A 27,707-nucleotide genomic window follows, 5' to 3' on the forward strand; every position below is an offset into this window, starting at 1 on the left:
AATTACAAAACCGCCTGGCTCTGTTTGTGTGCCCATGGAACACAGACACACGCACCACCCCCGGGGGCAGCGCGGGGCGGGCGCCTCCCCCCCGCGCCCGGGACAGGCGAGCCCATAGCGACCCCTGGGCCTCACGCTGGGAGCTCGCGACGGGGCAGCAACGAAGACGGGCCACTGACGTCACTTACGGCCAGCAGGGCGGCCGCGGCGTGGCGAGGGGGCGGGGCTCGGCTCTACGCCCTCTCCGGGGGCCGCGCGCAGACGGGGCGGGGCACGTGACTCGCAGCCTCAGCAATTCCGCGGCGCGGCGGGTGGGGAGGGGGGGAAACCGCGCTGCCGCTTCCTTCAGTCCTCTAGCGCCGACGAGACTCGGCGGCGGCCACCTTCCAGGGGCGGGCTCAGGAGACCGCAGACATGGCGGCGCCCAGAGGGCGCGTGGAATGCCGGGCCCCCGGTTCACTCTTCCGCTGACCCCGGGGCCTGCCGCCTCCCAGCCCGCGGCGTGACTGCGGGGAAGCCCCGTCCCTCCCCTCCCCTCCCACCCCACCAGCGGCTGCTCCCGAGCTCTCAGAGCCGCCCCCATGTTCCTGCTCCGCCGCCGCCGCGCGCTGCCGCCCGCCCCGCTGCCCTGGGGCCGCCGCGCGGGGAGCGAGGGCGCCGCGCCTCGCTGGGATGTCGTCGTTATCGGCGGGGGCCATGCCGGCACGGAGGCGGCGGCAGCGGCGGCTCGGAGCGGGGTCCGGACGCTGCTCGTCACGCACAAGGCCGACACCATCGGTAACCGCGTCCCCCGGAGCCCGTCAGCCGCCCGCGCTGCGCTGCGACCCGCCCCCCCTCCCGTTCGTCGCGTGGGCTCCCGGGCAGCGCCCGGCGGATCGTAGGGAGCCTAAAGGGTCACGGCCACCGAGCCGGGGAGAGCGTTCCTGGCCACCGGTGCTGCGGAAGAGCTGAGCACGTCTAGGGTCCAGCAGGACTCGTCTATTGCAAGCCCTAGGTCTGGTTTACACGTAAAAGTTAGATCGACATAGCTGCATCGCTTGGGGGTGGAAAATTCACACCCTGAGTGCAGTAGCTAGCCTGATCTATGCCCTCCTTGCCCTCTCCTTCCTCCCCCCCAGACGCTCCAAGGTGGGAGAAAGATGAGAGAAAGAATGCTTCTGTAAACTAGCTACCACTGCTTGTGAGGTGGAGTTCCTACAGCATTGGAAAACCCCCCTTCCATCGGTCTAGGATGTGTCTACTCTGTGCTGCTATAATGGCATAGCTACAGCGCTGTAGCACTCATAATGTAGATGTGGCCATAATCACAAGAGAGAGATGATTTTCCTCGCTCTGAGATGTCCCTCTTATGTCCTTCACTCAACTAGAATTACTTCCATTTTAGGGACAGACAGGTCTACACTTAAAATGCTGCACTGGCACAGCTGAACTGATGCAGCTGTGCCACTGCAATGCTAATATGAAGACACTCCTACTCTGACGGAAGAGAGCTCTCCTGTCGGCATAGTTAATTTAGCTCCCCAAGAGATGGCAGTTATGTTAAGAAGGGAAGCTTTCTGTTGACAGTGCTGTCTACACCGGCCCAGGGGAGGGAGTTTGGTATAACAACATTGCACATGGGGTGTGGATTTTTCACACCCCTGAGCAACACAGTTATCCCAATGTAAAGCTGTAGTGTAGACCAGACATCAAGTTGAGTGTCTAGCTAGCTAGCTGACATTGAAATACTGTCCTTCGCTTGAAGCTTGAGTGACTACATTGTCTTGCTATGATGTGTATGAGAAACAGCTGAGCTTCACCAGCATACTTGTGGTGCACACAGTCTGTTTCCCCTAGTAGCTTTGCATGTGTGACAGAACCCGGTGGATTCTATGGCCACACTGTGATATGTAACTAACCTTTTAGTAGTTTCTGTGTTGTCTCATGAGAAGCAGCGTAGATGTGTAGACTGAGTATGAGGCTAGGAGCCAAGATCACTGGTCTAATGGCTAGTTCTGTTACTGTGGCCTTGAGCTGCCTTCTTGTTAAACAGTAGTAATAAATGCTAGGGTTCAGAAAGTACAAGGCTGCCATTCGCTGATGATAAAAGGCTCTCTTGTGTTTTATCCAGGGCAAATGTCATGTAACCCTTCCTTCGGTGGCATTGGAAAGGGGCATCTCATGAGGGAGGTAGATGCCCTAGATGGGCTGTGTGCTCGGATCTGTGATCAGTCTGGAGTTCATTACAAGGTGCTAAACCGGTGTAAGGGGCCTGCTGTGTGGGGTCTCCGAGCCCAGATTGATAGGAAACTCTATAAAGAAAACATGCAGGTGAGAATGACATGGCAGGGAGAGAAGAGAAGTGATGGGGTAAAATGGGACGGGGAATTTCTGACTGGGTCAAGGGAAATGGGAGAGAAGTAAAACCTGGTTCTAATTAGAGAAACAAATAGCCCACGATGGTTCTGGTGTCCACATTTTTTAAAGGATGTTGAAAAATTGAGAGGGTGCAGATAAAAGACAAAACTCATTTGAGGCTAGAAACAGTGTCTTACAATGTGAGACTGAAAGAGCTCAATTTGTTTAGCTTATCAAAAACAATCTAGAGGCAACTTAATTATGGTATATAAGTAGCTTTGTGGGGAGAAAATACTAGGTTCTAAAGGGCTCTTCAATCTAGCGGAGAAAGACATGACAAGAACCAGCGGCTGGAAACTGAAACCCATTTGGAAATAAGGCACAGGTTTTTAACAGTGAACATTAACCACTAGGAAATGGGAAATGGTGGATTCTCCATCTCTTAAGTCTTCAAGACTGGAAGCCTTTCTGCAAGATGCTTTTGTCAAACACAAGTTATTGAGCTCAATACGGGGTAACTGGCCTGTGTTGTACAGGAGCTCAGAGTAGATCTAATTGTTCCTTCTGGCCTTAAAATCTATTAGTGCTTCATTTTCATTTAATAAATCCCGAAGAGTGCAGTAATTGGATGTCCTGGATAGCGAGTTAGATCACCTGTGAAATGACCTGATGACAGAGTTGGAAAGCAATGGGGTGAAGGAAAGGAAGCTCTATGTATCCAGGAGGGAGGCTGTTGCTGAATGTTTTGGGGAAGTGGTTCTGAGATGTTGTTTTGAGGGGAGGGCGGGCCCATCTTAGTGATGTATGGACACTCAATGCTTTCTTCTTTCATGGCAGAAAGAAATCCTTAACACTCCACTGCTGACTGTTCATGAGGCATCTGTGGAGGATCTTCTCCTGATGGAACCAGAGTCAGACCGTCCTGGGAAATGCCAAGTCAGTGGGGTCATTCTAGGTACATACTGGAAGCTCAAGGTGCTTCACTGGGTTGGTTATGTCTTGGTCCTGAGCGGGACCATGAGAGTAAATATGTCTGGTTCCTCAAGCTGATTTATGCTCGAAGGCTGGACTGGTAAAAGGATAAGGAGTCTTTCGTTAATCTGGTTTAGGTTGAGTATGAGCGAAACAAACCAGCCATCACAGTGGTGGGTGTGAGAACTGGGTGATTTGGGGAACAGATTTACAAAGGTTTATCTGTAGACCAGTCATTCAAAATATGTCCCAGACTATATGAGAAGTTTTTGTTGGGTTAATCAGGTGTGCCGAAGACAAATTCGTTTTCCTCTAATAAGTGTTTGACTTGTGAAAAAGAGTATATCTTTCTTAGTACATTGTCTAGTGAGTATTATCCACATTACAGCCATCACCATCACACCAACTGACTCCCTTGCTGACAATCTCATCAAGATGAAGAAATGCATGGAACTGGTCCCTAGAAGTGAGCTTTTCAGGGTAGCCATCAGGCATGAGAGAAGTGTAGAAGAAATTGTTCATAATTCTTATTTTGTGGCTATCTGGTTGTCATCCTGTCTCGGTAGAAGAACTTCAGCCACCATTGCTGCCAGACCAACACCTTTCCCCAGTAGTAACATGAAAATAAGCAGCTTTGCACTGATGAGACCTTTTACTTTAAGTTTCATGTTTGTAAGTTCTTGTATTTCCTCTGTCACTTTACTGATGAGGGCCTAAAATCTGTGGATAAAATTTTCTTCCCATCAGAAAGAAATTCTAAGCATTCAAGGACCCTCCAGCTGTCTTTGTCATCAGTTCTTGGTGTGGAAGGAGAGGGTAGAGTCATTGAAATTTGGGTCCGCAACTTATTGGGCTTTGTTCTGGTCACTGGCACTCGCTCTTGTCCCCTCAGATGAGGATGAGACAGAGTACTGGGAATGTTAAACTGCACCTGGTTTTGTGTCTCCATGAGTTTTCTCTGTATTGACAAGAGGCGCACATAAATTCAGTGGAGAATGTAGGCTGGTGGTAGGTAACAGCTCCAGAAACATCAAGAGCTTGTTAATATGAAATGTGCTTATTTCTATAAACTGACTCTATTCCAGGGGATGGAAGCAGAGTCCACGCTGGGAGTGTCATCTTGACTACAGGCACGTTTCTGAGGGGGGTGGTCTTCATCGGATTAAAGATGCATCCCGCTGGGCGATTAGGGGATCAGCCCTCCGTTGGGCTGGCTCAGACCTTGGAGAAACTGGGATTTGCTGTGGGGAGGCTGAAGACTGGGACCCCACCTCGACTGGCCAAAGACTCTATTGACTTCAGTGTTCTGGAGAGACACATGGCTGACAACCCTCCTGTGCCATTCAGCTTCCTCAGTGAGGCTGTGTGGATCAAGGTGGGATGGAATGCTGATAATACACATGCAGTTGGGGTGAGCTGGGAAAGTGCTCTCAGGGTGATCCCTATACCGCTGTGATCAGCACCATCAAGGCAGTGTGTGGGTGGGGTCTGCTGGCTGAGGAAGTAGTCTTGTTAGTGTTTGACCCATGCAATCAGAGGGTGTCCAGTTACTTCACCTTGATGGCTCAGAATTCTGCTTCTCTGAGGCATCAGCTCTTAGATAGGAAGGCTAAGGCCAGCTGGAATGCCATGGACCTCCACCCCATATCCATCCCCTTCCTTGGGATATCTGTGCTGTAATTGGGTAGTGTATTGATTAGAGCAGAGAACATGGTTTCAAGGCTCCCGGGTTATACTACTCGCTGCCACTGACTTACTCTTCAGCTTATTTAACATCACTGAACATCTGTGCTATGGGGATGACAATGCTACCCCCCTTTCAATGCTATTATGTTTATAGAACTTTTTGAGGTCTTTAGATAAAAAGTGCTAAATAAGTGAAAAGTAGTATTGTTGGATTAAATCCAAATGATTCTTGACCTCTGTCAGCCAGGAGATCAGCTCTCATGCTACCGGACTCTCACCAATGCCAAAGTGGAGCAAATCATCCACGATAGCCTTCACCTGAACAACCATGTACGGGAGACAACAAGAGGGCCCCGGTGAGTATGGGGCATCCTGGAGAGATCTTTCTGTAGTGATCTGACAGTGTATCTGAAGTCCTCTGGGTCTCGCTTGTGTAACTTCGGGGAGGGCTGTTCTGAGAGAGTGCTTCTCTCCATGTCAGCGCCCATGTTGTGATGGCTATTCCCTGTTCCAGATACTGTCCCTCGCTTGAATCCAAAGTTCTGCGCTTTCCAAACCGCATTCATCAGCTGTGGCTGGAGCCTGAGGGTCTGGATTCCAATGTCATCTACCCCCAAGGGTTGTCAATGACTCTGCCGCCGGAGCTCCAGGAGCAGGTGATTGCGTGCATCCGTGGCTTGGAGAAAGCCAAGATGATGCAGCCAGGTGAGTGAGGGCTAGATCACTCCAACCAGTATGAGCTGGCCCTTTCCAGACCACCTTTCCACTGAAGGGGGTGGAGGGGAGTCTACATTGCAAAGGCATCTGGAAATGTGACTGTACTCCTACTGTACCCAGAGGCTGAGGGTGTGAAAAAACCTACATGCCCTTGACTTGGGGGTGAGTGGGGAGGTGTTATATCATGCTGGGCTGTCGGTGGGAATTCTGACACCTTTATTCTGTGGAATAGGGTTGGGGTGTTTGAATTTCTTCCCCTGATGACTGACTGACTTTTGTTTGTCTGGTTTGCTTGTAATAGGCTATGGGGTTCAGTATGACTTTCTGGACCCCCGTCAGCTCAGTGCTTCCCTTGAGTCTCGTCTTGTTCAGAGACTCTTCTTTGCAGGACAGATAAATGGCACCACGGGCTATGAAGAAGCTGCAGCCCAGGTGAGCAGATCTGGAAGTGCATGCTCCACACTCAAAAGGGGAATGGATATAACTTGAAAGGCCTTCTCTGAACTAGCAAGCCTGATAGATGTAATTCACCTCCAGTGCAGCCCCCAATGGCAGTAACAGTGTAGTCCTGACGGGAACAGCTTTGCCACTGTGCCATCCAACACTAATCTCAGGGCATGGCTACACTTGCAGATACAGAGTACTGTGAGTTAAACCAGCCCTCGGAGAGCGCAGTAGGGAAAGCGCTGCTGTGTGTTCACACTGTCAGCTGCAAGCGCGCTGGCGTGGCCACATTAGCAGCTCTTGCAACACCACAGAGAGCAGTGCATTGTGGTAGCTATCCCAGCATGCAAGTGGCTGCAACTTGCTTTTCAAATGGGGGTGGGGTGGGGTGGAGTGTGTTGTGTGTAGGTGGGGGGAGAGAGAGTTTGTTTTGGGGGGCTGAGAGCATGTCAGCATGCTGTCTTGTAAGTTCAGACAGCACCAGACCCCCTCCCCCCACCTGTCGGAAATGGAGCTTTGAAAGGGCATATCCGCATTCCTACATCTGATTCCAAAACAATGACAAGAGTGGCCACTTGACTTCAGGGAATATGGGACGTTTCCGTAGCCAGTCACAGTGCAGTAATGCAACACCTCGTTCACACTGACGCCTGGGCGTTTCAGCCGAGGCGCAGCAAGCATTATTCTCCTCATGGAGGTGGATTACCAGGAGCGCTCCAGCTGCAAAGTCAGGCGCTCTAAGTGCCTTGCCACTGTGGACGGGTCGGCAGTTAGGGCGCCCGGGGCAGTTTTAATGCGCTCTAACTTGCAAGTGTAGCCAAGCCCGCAGCCTGCCTGCATCCTGCCTGCATTTTGGCTTCTACCTTGATTACCACTGCTGGAGTCGCACAGTGATGCATTACAGCTGCAAAGTCTGTTAGTGTAGACACAGCCAAATGGGCAGTGTGGAGATTGCACTCCTGATGGGCATGACTGGGAGCACGTGTGAAAAGTCTCCAATGGCTGTATTGACTGAAGGTGTCTTAGAATTCTAACCCCATCAGCAACTGCAGCACTGGACAGTGAGGGGAGAAGCTCTGAGTAAAAAACAAAACAAAAACCCCACAAACTAGTGGTACCGAACAGCACTGCAAACCATATAGGTACTATGTCAGACAGTGGCTGCCTTGTCGCTCTTCTCCTTCCTGCAAGTGATCCCAGTGCTGTTCCCACGGGGCACTGTTCCCACTGGGCATTGCCTGAGTTGTGGATATGATCTGGGATTATGTGCACATGGCTGTCAGAGCATTCAGCAGCAAAGGCCCTGCTATTCTGAGGGACAGCTTTCCTACAACTTCATTTTTAAAAATACCAAGGAATCCTAATGTCAGCCCAAGAGGCTAGTTTTCTGGTGCCCAGGTCTGATTATTGGTAGCAAGGACTAAAGCAGCTGGAAGAGCTGCAGGAAAAAAAAAAATGCATCTCAGGGGACAGACGGACATACAGGCAGGTAGGATCATGTTGCTCACCAGTGAGCCCCTCTGAATTGATTAAGTAGCAGTGATGATTAGCTCCAAGCAGTCTGCCTAGCATTCAGGCTGAAAGATAGTCACCACGACACACTGCTTTCAGGTGGAGGAGAACAAGGAGGGGATCCTCAGAGCTCTGGAGGGGATGTGGAGAGCCTCTTCTTTTCCAGTGTGGGAATAAAACCAAAAGGATCACAGACCATCACGCACCTCATGTGACAGGAGTGTGCTACACAGACCTAATGGCTTGTATTTGGCCACATGTGTGGATCAGGGAAGTACCATTGTGCTGGTTTCGCAGCAGCTCCTGTGACCATTTTTGCTTTCTGTCAGGGAGTGATTGCTGGGATCAACGCTGGCCTGCGTGTCAGTGGCAAGCCCCCTTTTATCATTAGCCGTACAGAGGGCTACATCGGAGTCTTGATTGATGATCTCACCACCCTGGGCACCAATGAACCATACCGCATGTTCACCAGCCGAGTGGAATTCCGCATGTCTCTGCGGCCCGATAACGCAGACAGCAGGCTTACCCTCCGAGGTAGGCAGTCACTTCTCCTGGTGATGTTCACAGCCCTGTCTGTGCACCCTCTCTCGCTCACACGAGCTCTCTCTCTGAAGGTTTTGAGGAAGCTGGCTGTGTGTCCCAACAGCGATACGCACAAGCATCTCAGATGAAGGCTGCTATAGAGGAGGCAATAGCAGTGCTAAAATCTCTTCAGTTCACCGCCACCAAGTGGTCCAGGCTGGTTCCAGAGGCTCCCATAAGCACCAATCGAAGCTCACTTGCCAGGTAAAGGCTACAGCTGATCCTTTCTTGTCTGTCCAGTGTGTACTTCTGCAGAAGACGCCTTTCTTTTTCTCTCCTCTGCTTTCTAAAACTCCGTTAGTAAATCTAATTTTGTGGAGGTGGTGTGGTGGCAGACTGACAGCCTGTTTTAGTCACAGAAGAGGTATAGCACTGGCTGTGGCAAAGTAGCACTTTCTATGCAATGTGCCTCGGCCCTGCTCTGGAGCATCTATTTCCTGGTTGTTTGAAGGTACTCCACTCTTTAGTTCTGGTCAGCCCTTGGCCTCTCTACTGAGACCCCTGATAAGGGAGGTGATGGTTGGACGATGTGGATCTAGGAACTAGACTACCACCAACTCATTTCAGCTAGGCCAGATGGTAGCAGTTCTTGGTCACAGTGGCCCTAGTCCCTCCATCTCTCGTAGTCTCCCCTCTCTTTACCTTCCCTTTTGTTGTTTTTCAGGTCAATACCTGAAAACTTCCTCGCTAGGTACTTTCCAGTTTCAAGGTTCCTCAGATGCCATTATCTAGCCACCTTCTCCCTATTTGCCTACCCAAATGTGCCCTCCTCTCAGCAAAGAGGTGCTCTCCCTTACTCATCTGATGGTGGCAGGAAAAGGGAATAGGTTCTGTGATCATTCATGTCTGAACTGTCCTTCCAAAGCTAAATTCAGTGGCTCTCGCTAGGAACAGCTGTTAACCTGTTCTGGGTAATTCGCTGGCCTTGCTACCATGTTCTTGTTTTCACAGTGCCCTAGACATCCTTCAATATCCAGAGGTCACCATGAAACTTTTGGCAAGAGCTATCCCAGAGCCCCTGAGAAAGTTTGCTGAATGCAGAGAACTAGCAGAGAGGCTGAAAATAGAAGGTATTAGGAGTCTGCTAGTCCTCCGTAACCAGATCAGTGGTGAATGAGCACAGAGCAGAAACCCCAGTCATCTCTGCATGGACCTGAGTGGGGAAAGAACTATTGTCACCAGAGCACCAGACCCATTCATCTCTGGCCCCCAACCCTCCCCTGGAGAAGCCCCTATTCTCCTCCTTTTGGGGTACGAGAGGAATTGTCTCATTGTTCATTCTGTCCTGTTTTTTCCCCACCATACCGCTCCACCAATGGCTTGCAAGCTGCCCCAGAGGACCAGCCTCTCCTCAGGGGAGAGAAACATTGTCTGTGTTTATTCATTCCCACTGCAAGCTGACTTGGTGAAACTTTCCAAAGCACCTACAGGTGTTAAACTCCCTAGTCCCTGTCAGTTAGAGGCTTAATTCTCTTTGAAAATCCTACCCAGAAGTCCTAGTTCTGGGGGTAAGAGCGCCTGTGCTGTAAATGTATTGTATCTTCATTATTTTCTGTGTCCCCCACAACTCCCACTGCAGCTGTTTATGAATGGCATGTAGCCAGCCAGCAGCAGGAAATAGAGGAAGTACGTCGAGATGAAGCTCTCCAGCTGCCAGAGGACCTAGATTACTTTGCCATTGATGCATCATTGTCCCAGGAAGTGCGAGAGAAACTAGACTCCAAGCGGCCCCAGACGGTGAGGCACTGGGTCAGGGATGGAAATGCAACAGTGATGGAATCCCATCTAAGCACCAAATGCTTCCATATCTGTCCAAGGGACTCTTTGTACGGGTGTCTAAATGTGTATATGCTGGCGGGGAAGAGGAGGACTAAATACTGGGTGTGTCATGTCTCTATTTTGGAATTGGACATCATTGTCTGGAATAAGGCTCATTGGAAAGCTTCAGAGACTCGGGTATTCTCCAGTTGATCTGTTACTGTTTCTCTCTACAGATCGGAGCAGTCAGCCGCATTCCTGGGATTACACCAGCCGCCATTGTTAACCTGCTGAGATTTGTGAAGACCAATCAGCAAAGGACAGAGCACATAGAGCACTCTAGGATTGGCAGACCCTTACCAGAGGGAAATACGCTTGGGAAGAGTAAATTTCAGAACTCAAGCTTGAGCTGTGCTTCATGAGGAGGAACCAGAAAATGGCTTTGTTAAAATGCCTTCACGAAGGAGAGTACAGTCATTACAGTATAGAGATGAGTATGCTACACCTAAAGCCAAAAACCATTGTAGCTCTTTTCTGTGGCTTATGTCATCAGTTTAATCTGAAGTCAGCCTAACCGTGAGATTTTGTAGAGTGACCAGGAGTCTAAGTAGCTCATCAATGTGTCATGCTCCTCTTGAGTTAAAATAAAATGATGGTGGGGATATCGGTCAACCAAACACCTATTAAAAAGCATTGCTGAAAAAACATCCTTTCTACCCAAGGTGTTGACTAAGGAGGAACATATCGCCCTGTTGAGCAGTGAGCAGCATGAGATGCTAGTGAGAACTAGAAAGCCAAGAGCCCAGTTACTCTCTGCTTATTGTCTTCAGTAGGACTTGGATTTGTCCCCAGCTCTGCAGTGGCTGGTGCTGCCTTTGTTTTAATGTGATTTCAGCCAGCTGGAAACATTCCTGGTTATGGAAAGAATTTATAAATACTTACCATATAGTAACTTTTTAATGGGCTGAGGGTAATGTTAAGATACAACCCCCTGCGCCTCAAATTTTAAAATTAACTTTGGAAGGTAACTCAGTTGGGAGGGCTGCCTTCCAATCTGATCATGAAGAAAAGTTAACTTTCAATTTAGATGAACCTTTAGGTTCTTTCTTTCTTTTTCAGAAGCCATTAACTCGTACCCAGCATATAACGTGAGAAATGGTTACCATAGAACACAGTAGGATGGGAAGATTTAATGTTTGGTTGTACTTGATTGATTATTATTACTAAGAAAAGTTATACTGCAGAATGGCACTTTCACTCAAACTTGCTCATTTTAGTGACAAAAATAAGCACTCTATCCTTGTTAGCCCCACAGAGTCAACAGAGCTAAGGCTGTGGGACCTGGAGTCTGTTTCTTCTTACGCACCATCAACCGAGCTGTGTATTAATTTCCTGTCAGTTATACCTGTACAACCCAGCGAGACAATGAGTTTGCATGGGCATCACTGAAGGACTGATTTGACTTTTAATACTGGTGGGCAGGCATGAGAAAGAAAGAACCCAGGTTTACTCTGCCCCTAGGTTGAGTTTGCAGGGCTGGTATTTAGGAGAAAAAACATCTTTTTACTTTGTAAATATGAGACAAACGCACAATCCCTACTGCCATTTTTGTAGGCATCTTTCAGAGCAGAACAACATTTCTAGGCCACATGAACAGCTTTGGAGTGACTGCTCTTTTATCTGTGTTTGGCTTCTCAGGAAACTGAATGGAGTTGCCAGGCCTCTGTCATAAGCCTGAATTCACTGATGTCAAAACAATAGCATAAATGTGTCTTTTTGCCTGTTTGAAAACATAGAGTTAGATCTTACTTATTGCAAAAACTAAATGCTGGGCATGGAGAATATATTTATAATGTTGTTTTGGGGGATTGCAATTAGTTTTAGAATGCTGCAACACACACTTCTAATGGATAAACATAGCTTAATATACCCATTATCCATGGAACATAATACAGAATTAATAGTGCTATAGAGAAGCATGTGAGAGGAACTGAATGTAAACAATGATTTCCTGTATGCCAGTCCACTTAGTTGTTTTAGCATACAAGTCTTGGAAGGGCATAAATAGTCTCTAACAAAAAACAGTTAGCACAGGTATATATTCTGTGATGGAACTGACTTTGCAGGACGTTTCTGGCTGTAGGGTTAAAAAAGCTCCATGATAAAAAGATTGCCTTTTCCAAAACAAAAACAAAAAATCCTGAATTTTAAGCAATTATCTTAGGGATTGATTATCAACCCTTGGAATTAACCAGGATATCTGTGCCTGTGGGGATGAGGAGAAGTCTGAAATGGCATTTCCTTTCAAGTATGAAAGCAGTGAGTGAGCAGGCTTACCAAACTATCCTTAGTATCCAGTGCTCTGCCAGCTCTTGGAAGGAGACTCACCCCTCTGTTGCCACAAAGAGGTGGAAAAAGGTAAGATGCACTGTCCTAGGTAATATGAAGAAACTCCTAGGTCTCTCCTAAACTCCAGCTATCCAGTGGTGGGATAGTCAGTCTGCATCACAGATATTTTACTCTGATATTAACAACTCAAAATAGTAGCATGTAATAAAGTTCATCATAGGTGTACCTCACTTAAAAGCTGAGATTGACATTTCCTTCAAACTTACTGTAGCTTTTAAAAAGATTAAATGTGAGCAAATGCAAACAAACATATGAAAAACCAAATATTGCAGCTTTGTTGCAGCTGACCCAGGGGCTTGTATGAGTTTTATAAGGGTTCAGATCCCACTGCAGACTGAGATTGTGTTTTATACTTAACCTGTAAACAGTTCAGGGTAGAGACTGTCTCTCACTATCTATATGTACAGTGCCTAGCCCAATGGGGGTCCCTATCTCTAAATTTTTATTCTATATTATTGCAACCTCAGTTGGTGAGGATAGGCCAGTGTGGCCTGGATATCCTTTATAAAGACCAGAAGTCCAGTAGTTAGGGCACTAGTCTGGGGGACTTTATGACATTAAGCTGGGGGGAGAGAGAAATACGCTGGAGGGTAGGGATAGGGTCCAGAGTGACCTAGACAAATTGGAGGATTGGGCCAAAAGAAATCTGATGAAGTTAAACAAGGACAAGTGCAGAGGCCTGCACTTAGGACAGAAGAATCCCATGCACTGGTACAGGCTGGGGACCGACTGGCTGAAAAGGACCTGGGGATTACAGTAATTACCTATCTCACAGAAGTGTTGTGAAGCTAGGTAAAGACTGTGAGGTGCTCAGCAATTATGGTAATGAAAGGAGGCACAGAAGTACTTGAGAGAGGTGACAAAATACCCAACCATTCACTGATTTAAATGAAGTAGTGTCTACACAGTGCCAGAGAATACACCAGCAATAGTGACTGACTATAATCTACACATTAATTAATGCATGACAGCTGGGGTCACAGAGGCATGGAAGAGGTTGTGTGCATGGAATCAAAGGCTGAATTTGGAAGCGAGGTGAGCAGGCAACCTTCGTTAGAAAACCAGTAATCTAAGATCTGCTCCGATGAAGTGAGCTGTAGCTCACGAAAGCTTATGCTCTAATAAATTTGTTAGTCTCTAAGGTGCCACAAGTACTCCTTTTCTTTCTAAGATCTGCTATTGTCGACACTGTAATCCGTATGTTTAGTAATAGAATGAAATTACATTAGAAATGGGTTTTAGGTACTAGGAATATCCCTTATACTGTGTCACAAAAATAGGGAGTGAAGAGGCTTGAATCCTGTCTGCACTAGGATTGGGTGAAAACCTGGGTGCTCTGCAGTTGAGTATTTTTATACAGAATCTGAATCTTTAATTCAAAATGATTTACTACTGTAAACACACTTTCTAAATGCTTTTCCTAAGCCAGTGTAGAGTGGCTCTTGATCTAACATTGCAGGGAATGTTTGTTTCCCTTCCAGCAGTCAGTCAGTCATGTCAGAGCAGATCCTTGTCCTCTCCATTTACAGTAAGAGCCAAGTCAGGGGACAGGAGTGCACTAGTAGGGTTTGTGTGGGTTAGTATTTTGGACAACCCAACTGTAGATTGGCCCTTAGTTCTCAATGGTTTGGAAGGTTCAGAGGTTTCTGCACCCCTACTTGTAAGACTGCTGTTCAGTGCATAATCCTGGCATGTATCTCTTTGAACTTCATTGTTATAATACTAGTTTCAATCTCGTTTGAAAGTCTTTGAGTTTTAACCTTTTGTTGTTTAAGTTGCATACTGTACTCTCAGCACTTACAGAAATTGACCAGAAACTAGATTGACCTGAAACCAAAGGGCTTTGTTGTTGACTTCATTGGCACTATACCAATTTACACCAGCTGAGTTTTGCTGTGAGGTGGTTCGCTGGGGAAGGAACACGTCAGTTCCCTGCTACTGCTCTTTTTAATCAGCAGTTTAGCTAGAGCTATTTTAAAGTTCAAAGGTTTCAGAGTAGCAGCTGTGTTAGTCTGTATTCGCCCCTCTGTTTTTTCCACCAAATGCATCCGATGAAGTGAGCTGTAGCTCACGAAAGTTTATGCTCAAATAAATTTGTTAGTCTCTAAGGTGCCACAAGTACTCCTTTTCTTTTTTTAAAGTTCAAAGGAACTCCTTTTGATATCTTTGCCCTCTCTCTTTTTTGTTGTTCCTGTCAGACATCATTTGCTTCTGAGTTCTTTCTTGTTAGGAGTCATTCAGTAAGAGAATCCTTTGTATCCCCTTCCTTCAATAGAGTACATATTAAGGGCAAACTACTGCTACAAAGGCAAACAAGAATGTTTGCCAGTAAAATAGTTCGGGAACAGAAGAGGTGAGATGGACTATAATGCTATAGCATGGAGCTCCTAGATTTTCTTATGGAATGCAGACAATTCAGTTTTGCAGAAGAAAATTGGAACTTCCGGGCAAAGATGTTGCCCCAAACTGAATCTGGGATAGTTTGATGGTAAAAGAAAGGGGGGAGACATCGACAAAGTGGCAGGTACCGTGGCCTATCAAGGTAATCTGGCAACGAAGGTCGTGCACAGCTTTGATGTTTTCTCATGCCTGTAACTGTTGAAACAACAGTTCAGCTATGAAGGAGATGCTGCCCTTTCAACAAGGCTGTTTTCTCTGTTCCTGTCTACGCTGCTGCAGCATGCTCTAGTGTGGGAAGAGGGTGAAGAAACTTCTAAGCTAGAGCCGTTAGCCAAGATTTCCAAAGGTCACTAGTGATTTAGGTGCGTAACATGCTAGTAATTATACATATGGAGTCTTTTGGCCTAGCTGTGTGCTTTTGGGTTAGTTTGCTCCGAAATGTCCGTAAGATAGCAGAAGGAGAAGCTGCTATTCCGCATTCCACGTTTTATTACACACACGGCTAGCGAATGCATTCTCGCTGCAAGGTCCTGGCCGCCCTTTGTTCTGCAGCAATATGCTGTCTGTTTCACAAAGCTCTGAGATGTGCCACTGGGTGGAGCTGAATAACCACTTTGCTGTCCGAGCAGGAGCAATAGCTTCAAAGTCTTACTCTGCATTTGGCCAGTGATTCCTGGTGTAACTAATGGCAGCTGTGTAGGGAACCAGGCTTGACTGGTAACAGATTCTAACCCAGAACGCTCAAAAAAAATCCCTCGTTTGAGAGTCTTTGAGTTTTAACCTTTTGTTGTTTAAGTTGCATACTTAAACTCTCAGCACTTGTAGAAATTGACTTGAAACCAAAGGGCATTGCAATCTCATCTGTTTTTTGTGGCGCACTTAATGAGAGACCATGTACAAGTGATTTATTTTTTAACATGGTTTTAACCATGTCACCCTCCTATGGGCTTGCTAAGAAAACTTTGTTTAAACAAATGTATTATAAGCAGGGACTAGAGGCTGTCAAAATGGATTATTTTGGGTAAATATTTTAATAATTAAAAACAGGAATTGGGGAACTGGTTAACATCAGATGATAGCTATTCAGAAATGCAGATGGGAACAGCAAGACTCCTTGGCATTGATTAGTTTGTTTAAGGCAGAGGTGGCAGTGATGGTGAGGAACAAAGGGGGCAAGATCATTCAGAAAATAATCACTGGCCTTCTGAGAAGGCAACGTCTAACTGGCGCAGCTTAGCCAAGCAACAGACTTCTTGTTAGTTCTTATGCCTCCTGCATGCAGTGGAGGATTAACTACTGGGCCGATCAGCCCCATACCCAGGGGCCCCTGCCAACTGATCCTGCCCCACAGCCTCCGACCCTGGCAGAAGCCACAGCATGGGGGATGAAGCCCCAGCGCCCTGACCCACTCTCTGGCAGAAGCGCCAGACTGTTGTGGGGGATGCAAGAAGCCCCAGTGCCCTGACCCTAGTTCCCCACAGAAGCATGAGGGGGCAGGGGTAGGGGAAGAACTCCCCACCCCCCTCACACCTGGCTCTACGCTGCAGCCCTAGGAGTAGAGGAGCTTCTCTGGTCTTAGGGCTGTGGTGGGGGGGGAACAGAAAGGCACAAAAGGGATTGTGGGATTGGGAGGGTGAGAATGAGGGGGGGAACCCTGGGTGGAACAGGGGTGAGCTGGGGGGGAAGGGGGCAGAAAGGGGTGGAACTGGGGGGGCTGCAGGCAAAGGGGGTAGCCCCCCCACTTCACTTGCTCTGGCCAAAGGCCCCAGGAAACCTTGCTCTGCCTCTGCCTGCATGGTGGAGACACGTGTCACGGCCATATACATGTCACCATATACATCTTGGTGCCAGAGGAAAGTGAGGGCTGAGAGGTAGCTTCCTAGACACACACAATGAGGCATGGCAAATGTGAAGAGATCACAGTGTAGTCTTTCTACCACCTACTAACGGTACCAGCTTTTTGCTCAAGGAGGCAGAACCATATCTCACCCCCTCCCTTTAGCAGGGCTCCAGCCTTTAGCCACCATTCAGCGCTGTGCCTGTTTGGCGTGAGGTTTTCTTTCCAGGCCTGAGATCAGTTTCCTTGCCCTGCATTTGACTCCTCCTTTATGCATTACATGTGTGTCCATCCCCCGCGAGGGCAGTCTTGCCAATGGGGCAGTGGCTCTGTGATGTGTCTGAGCCTGTGTTAACCCTGTGGTAGAAGGCCACTGGTAATGGATAGGCCCCCTCGGCTGCAATCGTCTGACGCATGGAGGATTCAAGACAAGCTTTTTCTTATTCTTGCTCCTCCCATAAAGTCTCCCAGGTCTCACGCAGACAAAGCGGCTTGCCTCCCCCTATGCAAGGTTTGTCATCCTTACAGCTTCTTGGCTGCCTGCAGGTATGTGGGCCCAGTTTCACGGGGCCTGCTTCTATTCAGTAGCCCAGAATGCAAGCCAAAGGGCTAATGCTTAGCTGAGGGGTTCTGTGACCCAACCTCAGGCTGCCTCACAAGTAGCAGGACCCCCAGTTAACAGTCCACGGACGCACCCAGGATAGGAGCGGGAGGGTCTGCAAAACCAGATGTCACCTTTCCCAGCAAAATGATTTTTAATTAGCTGGCTGGCGAAAAGGCTCCAGGGGTCACGCCCATGTTAATGCTTCCACCTGCTCACTTGGAGGAGAACAGACATGCTCGTGAGAAGCGACAAAGGAGGAAAGAAAGGGCACAACAGTCCAGTCAACAACTACTGTACGTCTCCTCCAAGTTTACACCTATCGCTTGTGTGGAAAAATCTGCAAGGCACGAATTGGGCTCCTCAGCCTCCTCAGACCCCCCACCAATGAACCCCTTGGCAGACATCATCCTCACATCAAGGGATAGCCAAAGAATATAACTTCCCTCATTTACCATCCATCAGCAAAAGATGACACCTTTATATGTTCAGCCAGTGGCCAAGCCCATCAGCAGATAGGTTAGCTGGCCTTTGGAAGGTTACATCTCCCCTCCATCTTACTTGGATCTTACAGTTGCGAGCTTATTCTGTAGCCTAGCCTATTATGGTAAGGCAGCCGCTTTCAAAGTTTTGCGCTGAGCACCCTCCCTGCTCTAGATTTCAGGGTGGAGGCAGGCACAGGAGAGATGGTCCCTGGGGAAGAGCCAGTACTAGGTGCAGAAGATACCAGGCGTGAACATCAGCATGGCCATGGCGGCTGCTGACACTGACCCACAGCGGCACCTCTACCACTGTGGTGAGTTGCGTTAGAGGTGGTGCTCCCTCCCCAAGCTACTTGGCGTCACCACTCGCCACCCCTGAACTTTTTGCTGTGACCCTCTGCCCCACAGTTAGAAAACCTCTGCTGTAAGAACTATATTGGGAAAAAGTTAATCTGAGCCTTTGTCTGTAACAGTGGGGGGCAACCTGCGGCCCATCAGGCTAATCCGCTGGCAGGCTGCGAGACAATTTGTTTACATTGACTGTCCACAGGCACGGCTACCTGTAGCTCCCAGTGGCCTCGGTTCGCCGTTCCTGGCCAATGGGCGCTGTGGAACGCGGCAGCCAGCCACTTCCCGCAGCTCCCATTGGCCGAGAATGGTCACTGGGAGCTCCAGACAGTCAATGTAAACAAACTGTCTCACAGCCCGCCAGTGGATTACCCTGACTGGCTGCAGGTTGCCCCCCAGTGGGCTATACACAAACTTGCACTACTTTAATTATGCTGGTTTGGTTAAATTGGAATTCATCCCTGAGTAAAAGATTATTTCAGTTTAACAGTGGTTTATTTTGGTTTAGTGCCTAACTGAATTAAACTCAACTTTTTTCAGTTTAAACCAGACTTACTTTAGCCTTTCACTAAAATCTGTTTCATACAACACCTTCAGTTAAATAGCTGCAGGTCAGCCCTAACAAAGGTCATTGCTAGTTGCCTGCCATAAGTGGAGAGAAATTTAAAGAACCCTTAACTGATCAGTATCCCAAGTTTTCTAACAATGACCTGTTTTCCCATTTTTGGTGCTTCTGCCGACATTAGTTAAAACTGTTTCATCAGGTTATGGTAGTTAGGGAGGTACCAGCCTGAGGTTCAACATTCTTGATCCATAGCTTTGGTGATTTTAAAAAACTATTTACATTTTTATGTTTGTTTTTCTATTAAAAACTAGACATCTAGGATGTGCAACAGAAATTAAAAAGAGCACTAGATCTCCTAACTTGATCTCTAGTTTCACTCTTCCAATGTAGGTCAGTATCCAAGGGTTACTTACTACTCTGACCATTCCAAGTTGAAATAAATTTGATAGGGGGATGCTACCACTTTCTCCATAGGCTATTGTAATAATGTTTACAATTTAAGTAGGGTTATCAAAGCATTGCACACAAACAAATCTCAAATACTGTGTGATAATTTGAATATTAAGTTATTTAGATAAATGACAGTGTGACAACTGGGAAGAACACATTTTGGGAAATAAAGAATCAGAGATCAGATGCAGTTCTCAGCTATGGAATTTATTAGAAAGTTGACTTCAGTAGTCTAAGCCCAAAATTTTGCTTATAAAATCAGAGATATGCTTTTACATATGTTCATAGATTTCTAAAAAAGTGTCCCCCACAGCAGTGTATTAGATCATAAAAACCAGAAAGCAAAACTAGCCTAGATACACTGTCAAAGCTGAAAGTGCTCAAAAATAAAGTCCCAGCATAAATGGTGAAAAGTTAAACTGTAAATTGTTTTTAATAATCAAAGGTGATGTTTTAGTAACCCAGGCACAGACTTAGCTCTGAATTCTCCTCTCACAAGTCTTTGCATTTCTCACATGCTGCAACATTCTTTCTATTTGAGGGAAATGACTTTTATTTCAGAATTTACAGACCATGTGAAAATAGCATCCTAAAAAGTTCCACCGCAAGCATCCATCTCTCTGCCCTCCTTCTCTGCCAATTGTTCATCAGCTAGCTACATCTAATCTGCCAGCAACTGCTAGGCTGCAAACTAAATCTGTTGGCAGTGTTTTTGCCTCTACAGAAACTTTTGATGTTGAATCACCTCCTTCCCACAAACTCATTTCCAAGCCCCTATGCAGCAAGGACTCAGTTTAAGACAGTACCCTGCAGATTTTAAGAGCAAGGTTTGCAATGGAAAACTCAGCTTGGTGGAAAGTAAGGAGCTTTCAACATGTAGAGAAAGGTGAGCGGTCAACAAAGTGACATGCTGTATCTGTAATGACAGGTTTCAGAGTAGCAGCCATGTTAGTCTGTATTTGCAAAAAGAAAAGGAGTACTTGTGGCACCTTAGTTTTTGTTAGTCTCTAAGGTGCCACAAGTACTCCTTTTTGTTTTGCCATATCTGTACTTTGTCCTAAAGTGGTATCAATGCAAAACCAGCAGCTACACCCTGAAGGCTAGTTGATAGGAATTTGTAGTATGCATATGTAAGATCTTCCCTCAGGTCACATGATTTTGTAGACTTATCTTTAAAGAGAGTTCACTGGAGCTGTGGTAGTTTTACTAGGCTTTTCATTCTAATTGAACAGGATGCTATTTCTACCAACAGCAGTATTTTTCTTTTATTGAATTAGTGACAATTCCTAATGTGGCATGGTTGGAGGACAATTTTATTTTAGCCAGAACTTGCACTGCCATATCTTTTTAGATATAGCAACAGCTTATGGGAAATGTATATGCTATGTGATAATTTTAACCAATGATCTTCCAGCAATGTAGCTATTGCTAATAAACCTTTAAACTCAGACATTGAAAATGGACATACTTCCATTATTCCTTTTTAAATACTACCATCTTCCTGAGGAAATAGATTACTCACCTCTGCAATGTAAAGCTCACCCCACCCCCAGTGAATCAAAGATGAAACAGTTGATGTTAGGCAGAAGAAACGGGGTTAAGACAAAAAGGTATGAAGAGTTTGGTATTATCCAGGAAATATATCTAAGGTGTGAAACTAATTGTTTAACAATTAGATTAATGAGGGATGGGTGAGGAAAATGAAGTCAGTACAGAAAAACAGTAGCCTTTCACTATCTACAGTGGCCCTTCCCATCACATTTCAAGTGGTCTGTAAGTGAAGGAAAAAAGGTTATGTTGCAGCTGAAAAAATATGGTGCACTGGTCTGACTAAAGTTGGTGCTAGTTTTATTTTTATAAGCAATACTAACCATTCAGCCACCAAGTTTAATAATCTTTGCTACCTTGAAGCTGTAGAAAGACTAAGAAAGATTGATATACTTATCTTGCATCATTGTGCAACTGAAACCTCTTGATTAACTTGCATTGTCTGTACTTGTCTACTTTACAGGCCTCTGACAAAGTCATTGTAACTCTAATCTCATTGCCAGTTTTATTTCATACAGCAAAAAAAAAAAAATCTTGCTGGGAATGGATTATACAGCTACTAGTTATTTTTTCTGATCCCATCACAGCTCCAGTAATCCTTTTCTTTTGTTACAGTTCAAGCCCCAGCCTTATTTAAAGTATAGATGTGCCTTCAAATATTTAAGTTAGTTCTTATGCATTTTAGTCACTTGTTTTAAAACTAAGTACTAGTTTAGTCATGAATAAATGTGGAGAGTAAGATTTTGCAAGTAGTGGTTTTCAGTTTTTATGCCAAACTTCAGAATCTTAATTAACTTGAATTCTATTGGGAAAAAATTTAAACTAGTGTCACCTTAGATGTGTAACAGGCTCTCAGCCTGAAGTTAAATTGCAGGACATTATGATTTCAAAGCAATGTCTACGACTTACTTATGCTCTAGATTCCAAGTATTTAGTCTATGGTACTAAAATTAAAATATTCTTATCTTCCATTTCTTGGAAATTTAACAGAATTTTAAAATTTAAGCAACTTTAATGTCATTTACACAGGCTGATTTCAGCAGCAAAATTTAGGTAAGTTTACTGCAGCTTTCAGACTTAACACCGCTAGTCATCTGGAATACATCGGTCATTTAGTAATTTGAATTCTCTTAAGTAAATGCATGAATGTACTGTTCACACCTATCCATTTAAGTTATGGACAAACTAGAAAACAAAGTGGAAATTGAGCTCAAGTGTGTGCAAGATGTCCCAACTAATCTAATGGTGTTTAGACAAAACAAAATTTACCCTTTGAGGTTAACTGTCACCTTCCTCAGTCAAAAAAAATTTGTTTATGATCATATTGTAGAATGCACCACTCTGCAATACATTACTGCATCCGATTTGTGCAGTGCAGCGCAGCAGGTATCTTCAGGTCAATAAGCAAGTCTTTAAGGATGTGTAAAATGATTAAAAAATTTTGAAAAACTGAATCCCACTGTACTGTTTGGGACTTCAAAAGATGCATTTTTTATTTCTGCTTTGCAGTTCATCTTTAACTCACCCAAATATAAAATTGAATTTTACTCTAATAATTTGGATATATAGTTTTCCTATACAGTCAACATTAATCCAAAGAACACAGAAACTTAGCATTAAACTGTTTTTAATGGTCTCAAATTTTGTGACAGATTTTTGGTCAAGTTGTTTCCATTAAAAAATTTACTGGTTTAAAAACTAATAACTTAAACTGCCACGAAACAAATGGTCCACAAACATTCCTTTCCTTCTGAAGCTTTTACGATGCATTGTAATCATTAACCAGTCTTTTACTATTAAACTTAAATGGCCAATTGAGACAAACAGTTCTGAGACCGTTCTTCCACCGATTAAAACTGAGGTGGCAGCTGATGTACAGAATTTTCATTTAGCCTTCTGAGCCTTCTGGGCAGACTTTGTGACCTTGCCAGCTCCAGCAGCTTTCTTATCCACTGCCTTGATGACACCAACAGCAACAGTCTGTCTCATGTCACGCACAGCGAAACGACCTGGAAACAAAATGATATTTTATAATTTTGTATGAGAGTATACAGATACACACCCTGAATGAGGCAACTTCTGCACAATACCACACAGGACATGGCAGGAAGTAAAAATGTAAAACAAACTGCAAATGAAATTGGAAGTATCTGAACGTAAACTGGAATTTGGCCTCCACCCATTTTAAAAGGGTTATGGAGCACTGTGCAAAGTCTTATAGCAAGCTTAAAGTGTCAATGACACCTAAGTAAAGTGGATGCCACCCAAGAAAGACAGATTTCTAAAAGAGCATGGCACTAACATACCATGAATGTACAAGTAGTCATTTTAGAGGACCACTTACCCAGAGGAGGGTAGTCAGAGAAGCTCTCGACACACATGGGTTTGCCTGGGATCATGTCAACGATGGCAGCATCTCCAGATTTCAGGAATTTGGGACCATCTTCCAATTTCTTACCAGAACGACGATCGATCTTCTCTTTCAGTTCAGCAAATTTGCAAGCAATGTGAGCAGTGTGGCAATCCAGCACAGGAGCATAACCAGCACTAATTTGGCCAGGGTGGTTCAGGATGATGACCTATAAGTATTGGGAAAAAAAAAAAAGTAAACTTTCCCAGCATAACTTGTTGGGTTAAGCTGTTTAAAAAAAAAAACAGTAATTATCTTCTAGAGAACTTCAAAGTATTTACTCCAAACAAGATGAGCCAATATTTGTATCAAACAACAACTATGTTTCAAAGATCTTCAAATGGTTCTGAAGTACCTGGGCAGTGAAGCCAGCAGCTTCCATTGGGGGGTCATTCTTGCTGTCACCAGCAACATTACCACGGCGAACATCTTTCACAGACACGTTCTTGACATTGAAGCCAACATTGTCACCAGGCAGAGCTTCACTCAAAGCTTCATGATGCATCTCAACAGATTTTACTTCAGTTGTTACGTTGACAGGTGCAAATGTTACCACCATGCCTGGCTTCAGGATGCCAGTTTCCACACGACCAACTGGAACAGTACCAATACCTGAAAAGAAAAGAAGCAACTCTAGGTTACTCCTTCCAATTTAAGGAGTTATACAAAGAGGTATGACACTTATATTGGCATTTCTGCTTTAAAAAGGTATAGACTATCACTGTCAATCTGAGTGTTTTAGTTTAAAAAGCTTACTAATGGAGAAAAGTTACAGAACTATTCACAAAAAATACTTACCACCAATTTTGTAGACATCTTGCAGAGGCAAACGCAGAGGCTTGTCAGTTGGACGAGTTGGTGGCAGTATACTATCCAAAGCTTCTAGCAGGGTAGTTCCACTGGCATTGCCATCTTTACGGGTAACCTTCCATCCCTTAAACCAGGGCATCTAAAAAAGCAGCACAAATGTAACTTGTATTTGTCCTTATTAATACATCCCAGTATTTCTAAACACATTTCCTCCTTGATATCTTAAGGTAATTTGTGAAACATGAAACCCAATTTGATCTGAGTTTTAAACAGCTATAAACTCCATTCAAATGCATTGCTTCTTAATACTGACAATTCAGTCAGGCAGTCCCTCCAATTTAATTCTGATATACAAGATAAACAAACTTACATTAGAGCTAGGCTCCAACATATTGTCTCCATTCCAACCAGAAATTGGTACAAAAGCTACGGTGTCTGGGTTGTAGCCAATTTTCTTAATGTAAGTGCTGACTTCTTTGACAATTTCATCATATCTCTTCTGGCTGTATGGTGCCTCAGTGGAATCCATCTTGTTCACACCAACAATCAGCTGTTTTACACCCAGTGTGTAGGCCAGAAGGGCATGTTCACGAGTCTGCCCATTCTTTGAGATACCAGCTTCAAACTCACCAACACCAGCAGCAACAATAAGGACAGCACAGTCAGCCTTTGGGGGAAAAAAGGCTCATTAGTTTCTTTTGCATGGACCGCAAATATAGGTCAGAAAACACTAAAATTCTCAACTGAATTCATAATGTTTACATACTTGGGAGGTGCCAGTAATCATGTTTTTGATGAAATCTCTGTGTCCAGGAGCATCAATGATGGTGACATAGTATTTGCTTGTTTCAAATTTCCACAAAGAAATGTCAATTGTGATACCACGCTCACGCTCAGCCTTCAGCTTGTCCAAAACCCAGGCATATTTGAAGGAACCTTTGCCCATCTACAGGCGATTAAAAAAGTGTAACATTAGTATATTTTGCACTTTCTAAATGACAGTTTAGAACAATTCATATGCTAGTGAACAGAGGAAAATTTCTAAAATAGTACTACCTTCTGTTGCAGCTAGTTTTCTGTAATGCTAATACAGCTTTGGCTTGAACACATTTGGCACAACTGGTGAGAGATTCCATCTCTTCTCAGTTATTTAACCTCATGACACTTTAGCTTTCAGTCTGTTAATTATATCTAACAGATCTTTTAAAGTTAGACCTTGCAAAGACAAGCCCTCATATCAAGTGTCTGCTTCAAGTTGTTTTCATACCACTAATCTCTTCCACATCTAGAAGATGTGCTATTCACCCACAGGCAATTTTTATAACTAGTATAATGTCACTCAAAGTATTTTTTTTATTGAAATGAAGTCTCTTTACTACATAGAAATGAAAGTACACCGATGAACATATGAAGCAGGCACAGGCAGAAACAAATGTTTTGCAACTTGATATAGGAAAAGCCATGTATTCCTCTACCATTAGTGAAAAACCTGAATGCAGCAGCTGCTTACACAGAAGCATTTAGCACTGCCTGTGCGACTGAACACCCAGTCGGAGGCTGAGAACTCTGAAAACCCCTGCTGTTATTGAAGTCTCTGGATAAATCAGGTATTTTCTCCCTGTCCTGACAGATGGGTGTCGTTCTACTGTCTGCAGAGTAGTTGAAAAGCGCGGCTTAAGTAAGTTGGTATTTCACCAACAGTGGCCTGGAGTAACCAAACCAGAGCCTCCATTTTGCACTTAAACCAGGCTACTGGGCTAATTAAATCTTTCGGGGGGGAGGGGGGCAGCGAAGGTACCTCCGCAGCTTCCTTCTCGAACTTCTCGATGGTCCTCTTGTCGATGCCCCCGCACTTGTAGATGAGGTGCCCGGTGGTGGTGGACTTGCCGGAGTCGACATGGCCGATGACGACGATGTTGATGTGGGTTTTCTCCTTGCCCATGATGGGTGGCTCGCGGCGTCCGGCTCTTTCGTTACAAACTCAAGACCTAGAGAGAAGAAAACATGGCAGGGATCAGCCCGGGTTAGGGCCTCGCTACCGGGGGGCGGCGCCCGCCCCAGGGCGGGGCGGCCTCGAGACCGTGACTAGGCCCAGGCGGTACTCGAGGGCCACGGCTCCGCCCACCGCGGGGGGGCTCCACACACGAGAAGCGCTTCCCCCCCCCCACCACCACCGCCGCCGCCGCCGCCGCCTCGGTCCCCCGCGGGCTCGAGGCGCTGCCATGCGGCCGGAGCGCGCAGAGCCGGGGCCGGGCGCAGCTCCTTTGTGCAACTAACACTCCGCCCGGCCCGCCGCGTCCACCATTTTGTGGAGCCCGCGGAGGAGGAGAGAGAGAGAGAGAGAGGAAGCGGCCATCTTCGCTGAGCGGGCGGCGGGGAATGGCAGCGGCCCTGCACCGGGGAGCGCGGCCCTATTCCCCACCCCGCCCCCAGTGCCGCGCCGCCGGCCAGCCGGCGCTACCAGGCCGTGGGGAGGAGGGACAGTCCCCCCAGAGTGGCGCGGGGAGGGGGGTTTCCAAGGCGCCGCATGTAGCTGCCCCTCCCCTCCCCTCCCCGGGGCCCAGATCCCGCACACAAGGGGCAGCGCGAGGGACACGTCGCCATTTTGGGGGGCGCTCTTCCCCCCCCCCTCGCCGGTCCGAGCTCCTCCCTCCCCCCCCCCGCCGCCGCCGCCGCCGCCAGCCCCGGACCCTCGCACGCGCCGCAGCTTCCCCGCGCGGGGCCGCATTCGCCCACCCTGACCCTCGGGCCCGACTGTTCCAGCCACATGGGCCCGCCCCTCCCCCACCAGGCCTGGGCCACGCGGCCGGCTCTCACCTGCGAGGCGTCGGCAAACCCGTTGCGAAAAAGAGCGACAACGTGAGCCGCTGCGCTTATATATCCTGCGCGGGGGCGGGGCGTGCGGGACACGTCACCGCTCCAGCGTTTAACTCGCTCCTCCCCGCCGCTACCACCGCCCCTAGCATCGGGCCCGGTAGGGAGCGGGGACAAAGTGCTCTGCTCGCCCCGAAACGGGGGAGGCGCTGCCGCCCCAGCCCCGCTACCGACTGCAGGAGGGGCCATCCCCCGCGCTGCACCGCTGGGTCTCCCCTCGGGAAGTTTGGTGACGGCCCCTCCCGCCTGCCCAGAGAGCGGACCCCGGCCTTCGTCTGAATCGCGGCCGCCCCTCCCGTCCCGGCCGGCGCTGGGTGTCGCTCGCTCGCTCCGGGCCCGGCCCCGGCCCTGGGGGCAGCGGCAGAGTCACCGCCGCGGGGGTGCAGAGCTAGAGCTCTCTGGCCCTCCCATCCGATCCCCATACGCTGCCCCTTGTCCCCTCTGCCCATCCCCCACCCTCTTCCCCTTGATCCCCGCCCCTCCCCCACATCGCCACACATCGTGTGGCCCCCTGTGCCCATCCCCCCCCACTGCCCCCTGTACCTGTCCCTCCCCCTACAGCCGGCCCCCTTGCATCTCTTCCATACAGCCACATAGCTGCCCCTCCCCCACACTGCCCTTCCCCCATACAGCCGCACACCCTCACCCCAGCCCGTCCCTGGGCACTCTGCCTCTCCCCATCCAGCCCTGCTCCCTGCCCCCACCCCACCCCCTTCCTCAGCAAGCCTGTCACTTTCGCACACCACACAAACTCATGGACCCTTTTGCTTGCAGGAGCTCAGTCCTCTTGTCTAGTCACCATAGATGGTGCCTTTCCCCTTAAAACGTTCTCCATTTCTCCTACCCAGCTTGTGTATGTACAACCTACCCCTCATCTCCCACCTTCCTTAAGTTCCCTCCTACTGCTCCATCCCCCCTAAACTGCCCTATGCCCTGAGCTACCCACACACCTGTCCCCATCCCAG

The 27,707-nt window shown here is 47.0% G+C and overlaps 2 protein-coding genes and 2 long non-coding RNA genes across 6 annotated transcripts in view; 2 read left to right on the forward strand and 2 right to left on the reverse strand.

Moving 5' to 3' along the window:
- Nucleotides 1-119: 119 nt before the first annotated feature.
- Nucleotides 120-12,587, forward strand: MTO1 (mitochondrial tRNA translation optimization 1). Of its 3 annotated transcripts, none has more exons than XM_038396737.2 (12): nucleotides 120-777; nucleotides 2,111-2,310; nucleotides 3,175-3,292; nucleotides 4,395-4,684; nucleotides 5,239-5,351; nucleotides 5,510-5,700; nucleotides 6,014-6,144; nucleotides 7,998-8,202; nucleotides 8,283-8,454; nucleotides 9,202-9,320; nucleotides 9,830-9,987; nucleotides 10,245-12,587. In XM_038396737.2, the coding sequence occupies exons 1-12, from the start codon at nucleotides 582-584 to the stop codon at nucleotides 10,428-10,430; spliced, it is 2,079 nt and encodes a 692-aa protein (XP_038252665.1). In that variant the 5' UTR covers nucleotides 120-581; the 3' UTR covers nucleotides 10,431-12,587. The 3 variants fall into 3 exon arrangements, with proteins under 3 accessions (XP_038252665.1, XP_043366445.1, XP_043366446.1); XM_043510510.1 differs by having other exon boundaries at nucleotides 384-777; nucleotides 5,477-5,700; XM_043510511.1 differs by lacking the exon at nucleotides 120-777 and adding an exon at nucleotides 837-1,310 and having other exon boundaries at nucleotides 2,108-2,310; nucleotides 5,477-5,700.
- The window catches only part of LOC122459274, a 29,308-nt gene continuing 9,858 nt past the window's right edge, over nucleotides 8,258-27,707 (reverse strand). Inside the window, exons 2-3 of the long non-coding RNA XR_006279837.1 lie at nucleotides 20,592-21,022; nucleotides 8,258-8,272 (exon numbers count right to left, since the gene is read on the reverse strand). This is a non-coding gene — a long non-coding RNA (uncharacterized LOC122459274). The remainder of the gene's footprint in view (nucleotides 8,273-20,591; nucleotides 21,023-27,707) is intronic.
- LOC122459275 lies at nucleotides 13,122-15,869 on the forward strand. Its single transcript, XR_006279839.1, has 3 exons — nucleotides 13,122-14,404; nucleotides 14,566-15,462; nucleotides 15,719-15,869. It is a non-coding gene; the product is annotated as an uncharacterized LOC122459275 (long non-coding RNA).
- Nucleotides 22,259-27,176, reverse strand: EEF1A1 (eukaryotic translation elongation factor 1 alpha 1). The gene is made up of 8 exons (XM_038394684.2): nucleotides 26,686-27,176; nucleotides 25,667-25,856; nucleotides 24,635-24,814; nucleotides 24,239-24,535; nucleotides 23,857-24,007; nucleotides 23,414-23,670; nucleotides 22,993-23,227; nucleotides 22,259-22,657 (listed from the first exon to the last, which is right to left on the reverse strand). Exons 2-8 carry the CDS (start codon nucleotides 25,808-25,810, stop codon nucleotides 22,533-22,535), a joined length of 1,389 nt encoding a protein of 462 aa, XP_038250612.1. The 5' UTR covers nucleotides 25,811-25,856; nucleotides 26,686-27,176; the 3' UTR covers nucleotides 22,259-22,532.

The sequence above is a fragment of the Dermochelys coriacea genome, chromosome 3, assembly GCF_009764565.3.
Source record: "Dermochelys coriacea isolate rDerCor1 chromosome 3, rDerCor1.pri.v4, whole genome shotgun sequence".
Lineage (NCBI taxonomy): Eukaryota > Metazoa > Chordata > Testudines > Dermochelyidae > Dermochelys > Dermochelys coriacea.

What these genes read in the sequence shown, in the direction of transcription:
- MTO1 (XM_043510510.1), top strand. Translation starts at nt 582, where the DNA reads ATGTTCCTGCTCCGCCGCCGCCGCGCGCTGCCGCCCGCCCCGCTGCCC. An exon ending in AGCCAAGATGATGCAGCCAG is followed by an intron (nt 5,701 to 6,013) that starts GTGAGTGAGGGC and finishes TGCTTGTAATAG; the next exon opens with GCTATGGGGTTCAGTATGAC. An exon ending in ATGAAGAAGCTGCAGCCCAG is followed by an intron (nt 6,145 to 7,997) that starts GTGAGCAGATCT and finishes GCTTTCTGTCAG; the next exon opens with GGAGTGATTGCTGGGATCAA.
- EEF1A1 (XM_038394684.2), bottom strand. Translation starts at nt 25,810, where the DNA reads ATGGGCAAGGAGAAAACCCACATCAACATCGTCGTCATCGGCCATGTC. An exon ending in TGTTGGAGCCTAGCTCTAAT is followed by an intron (nt 24,008 to 24,238) that starts GTAAGTTTGTTT and finishes CTGCTTTTTTAG; the next exon opens with ATGCCCTGGTTTAAGGGATG. An exon ending in AGATGTCTACAAAATTGGTG is followed by an intron (nt 23,671 to 23,856) that starts GTAAGTATTTTT and finishes TTTTCTTTTCAG; the next exon opens with GTATTGGTACTGTTCCAGTT.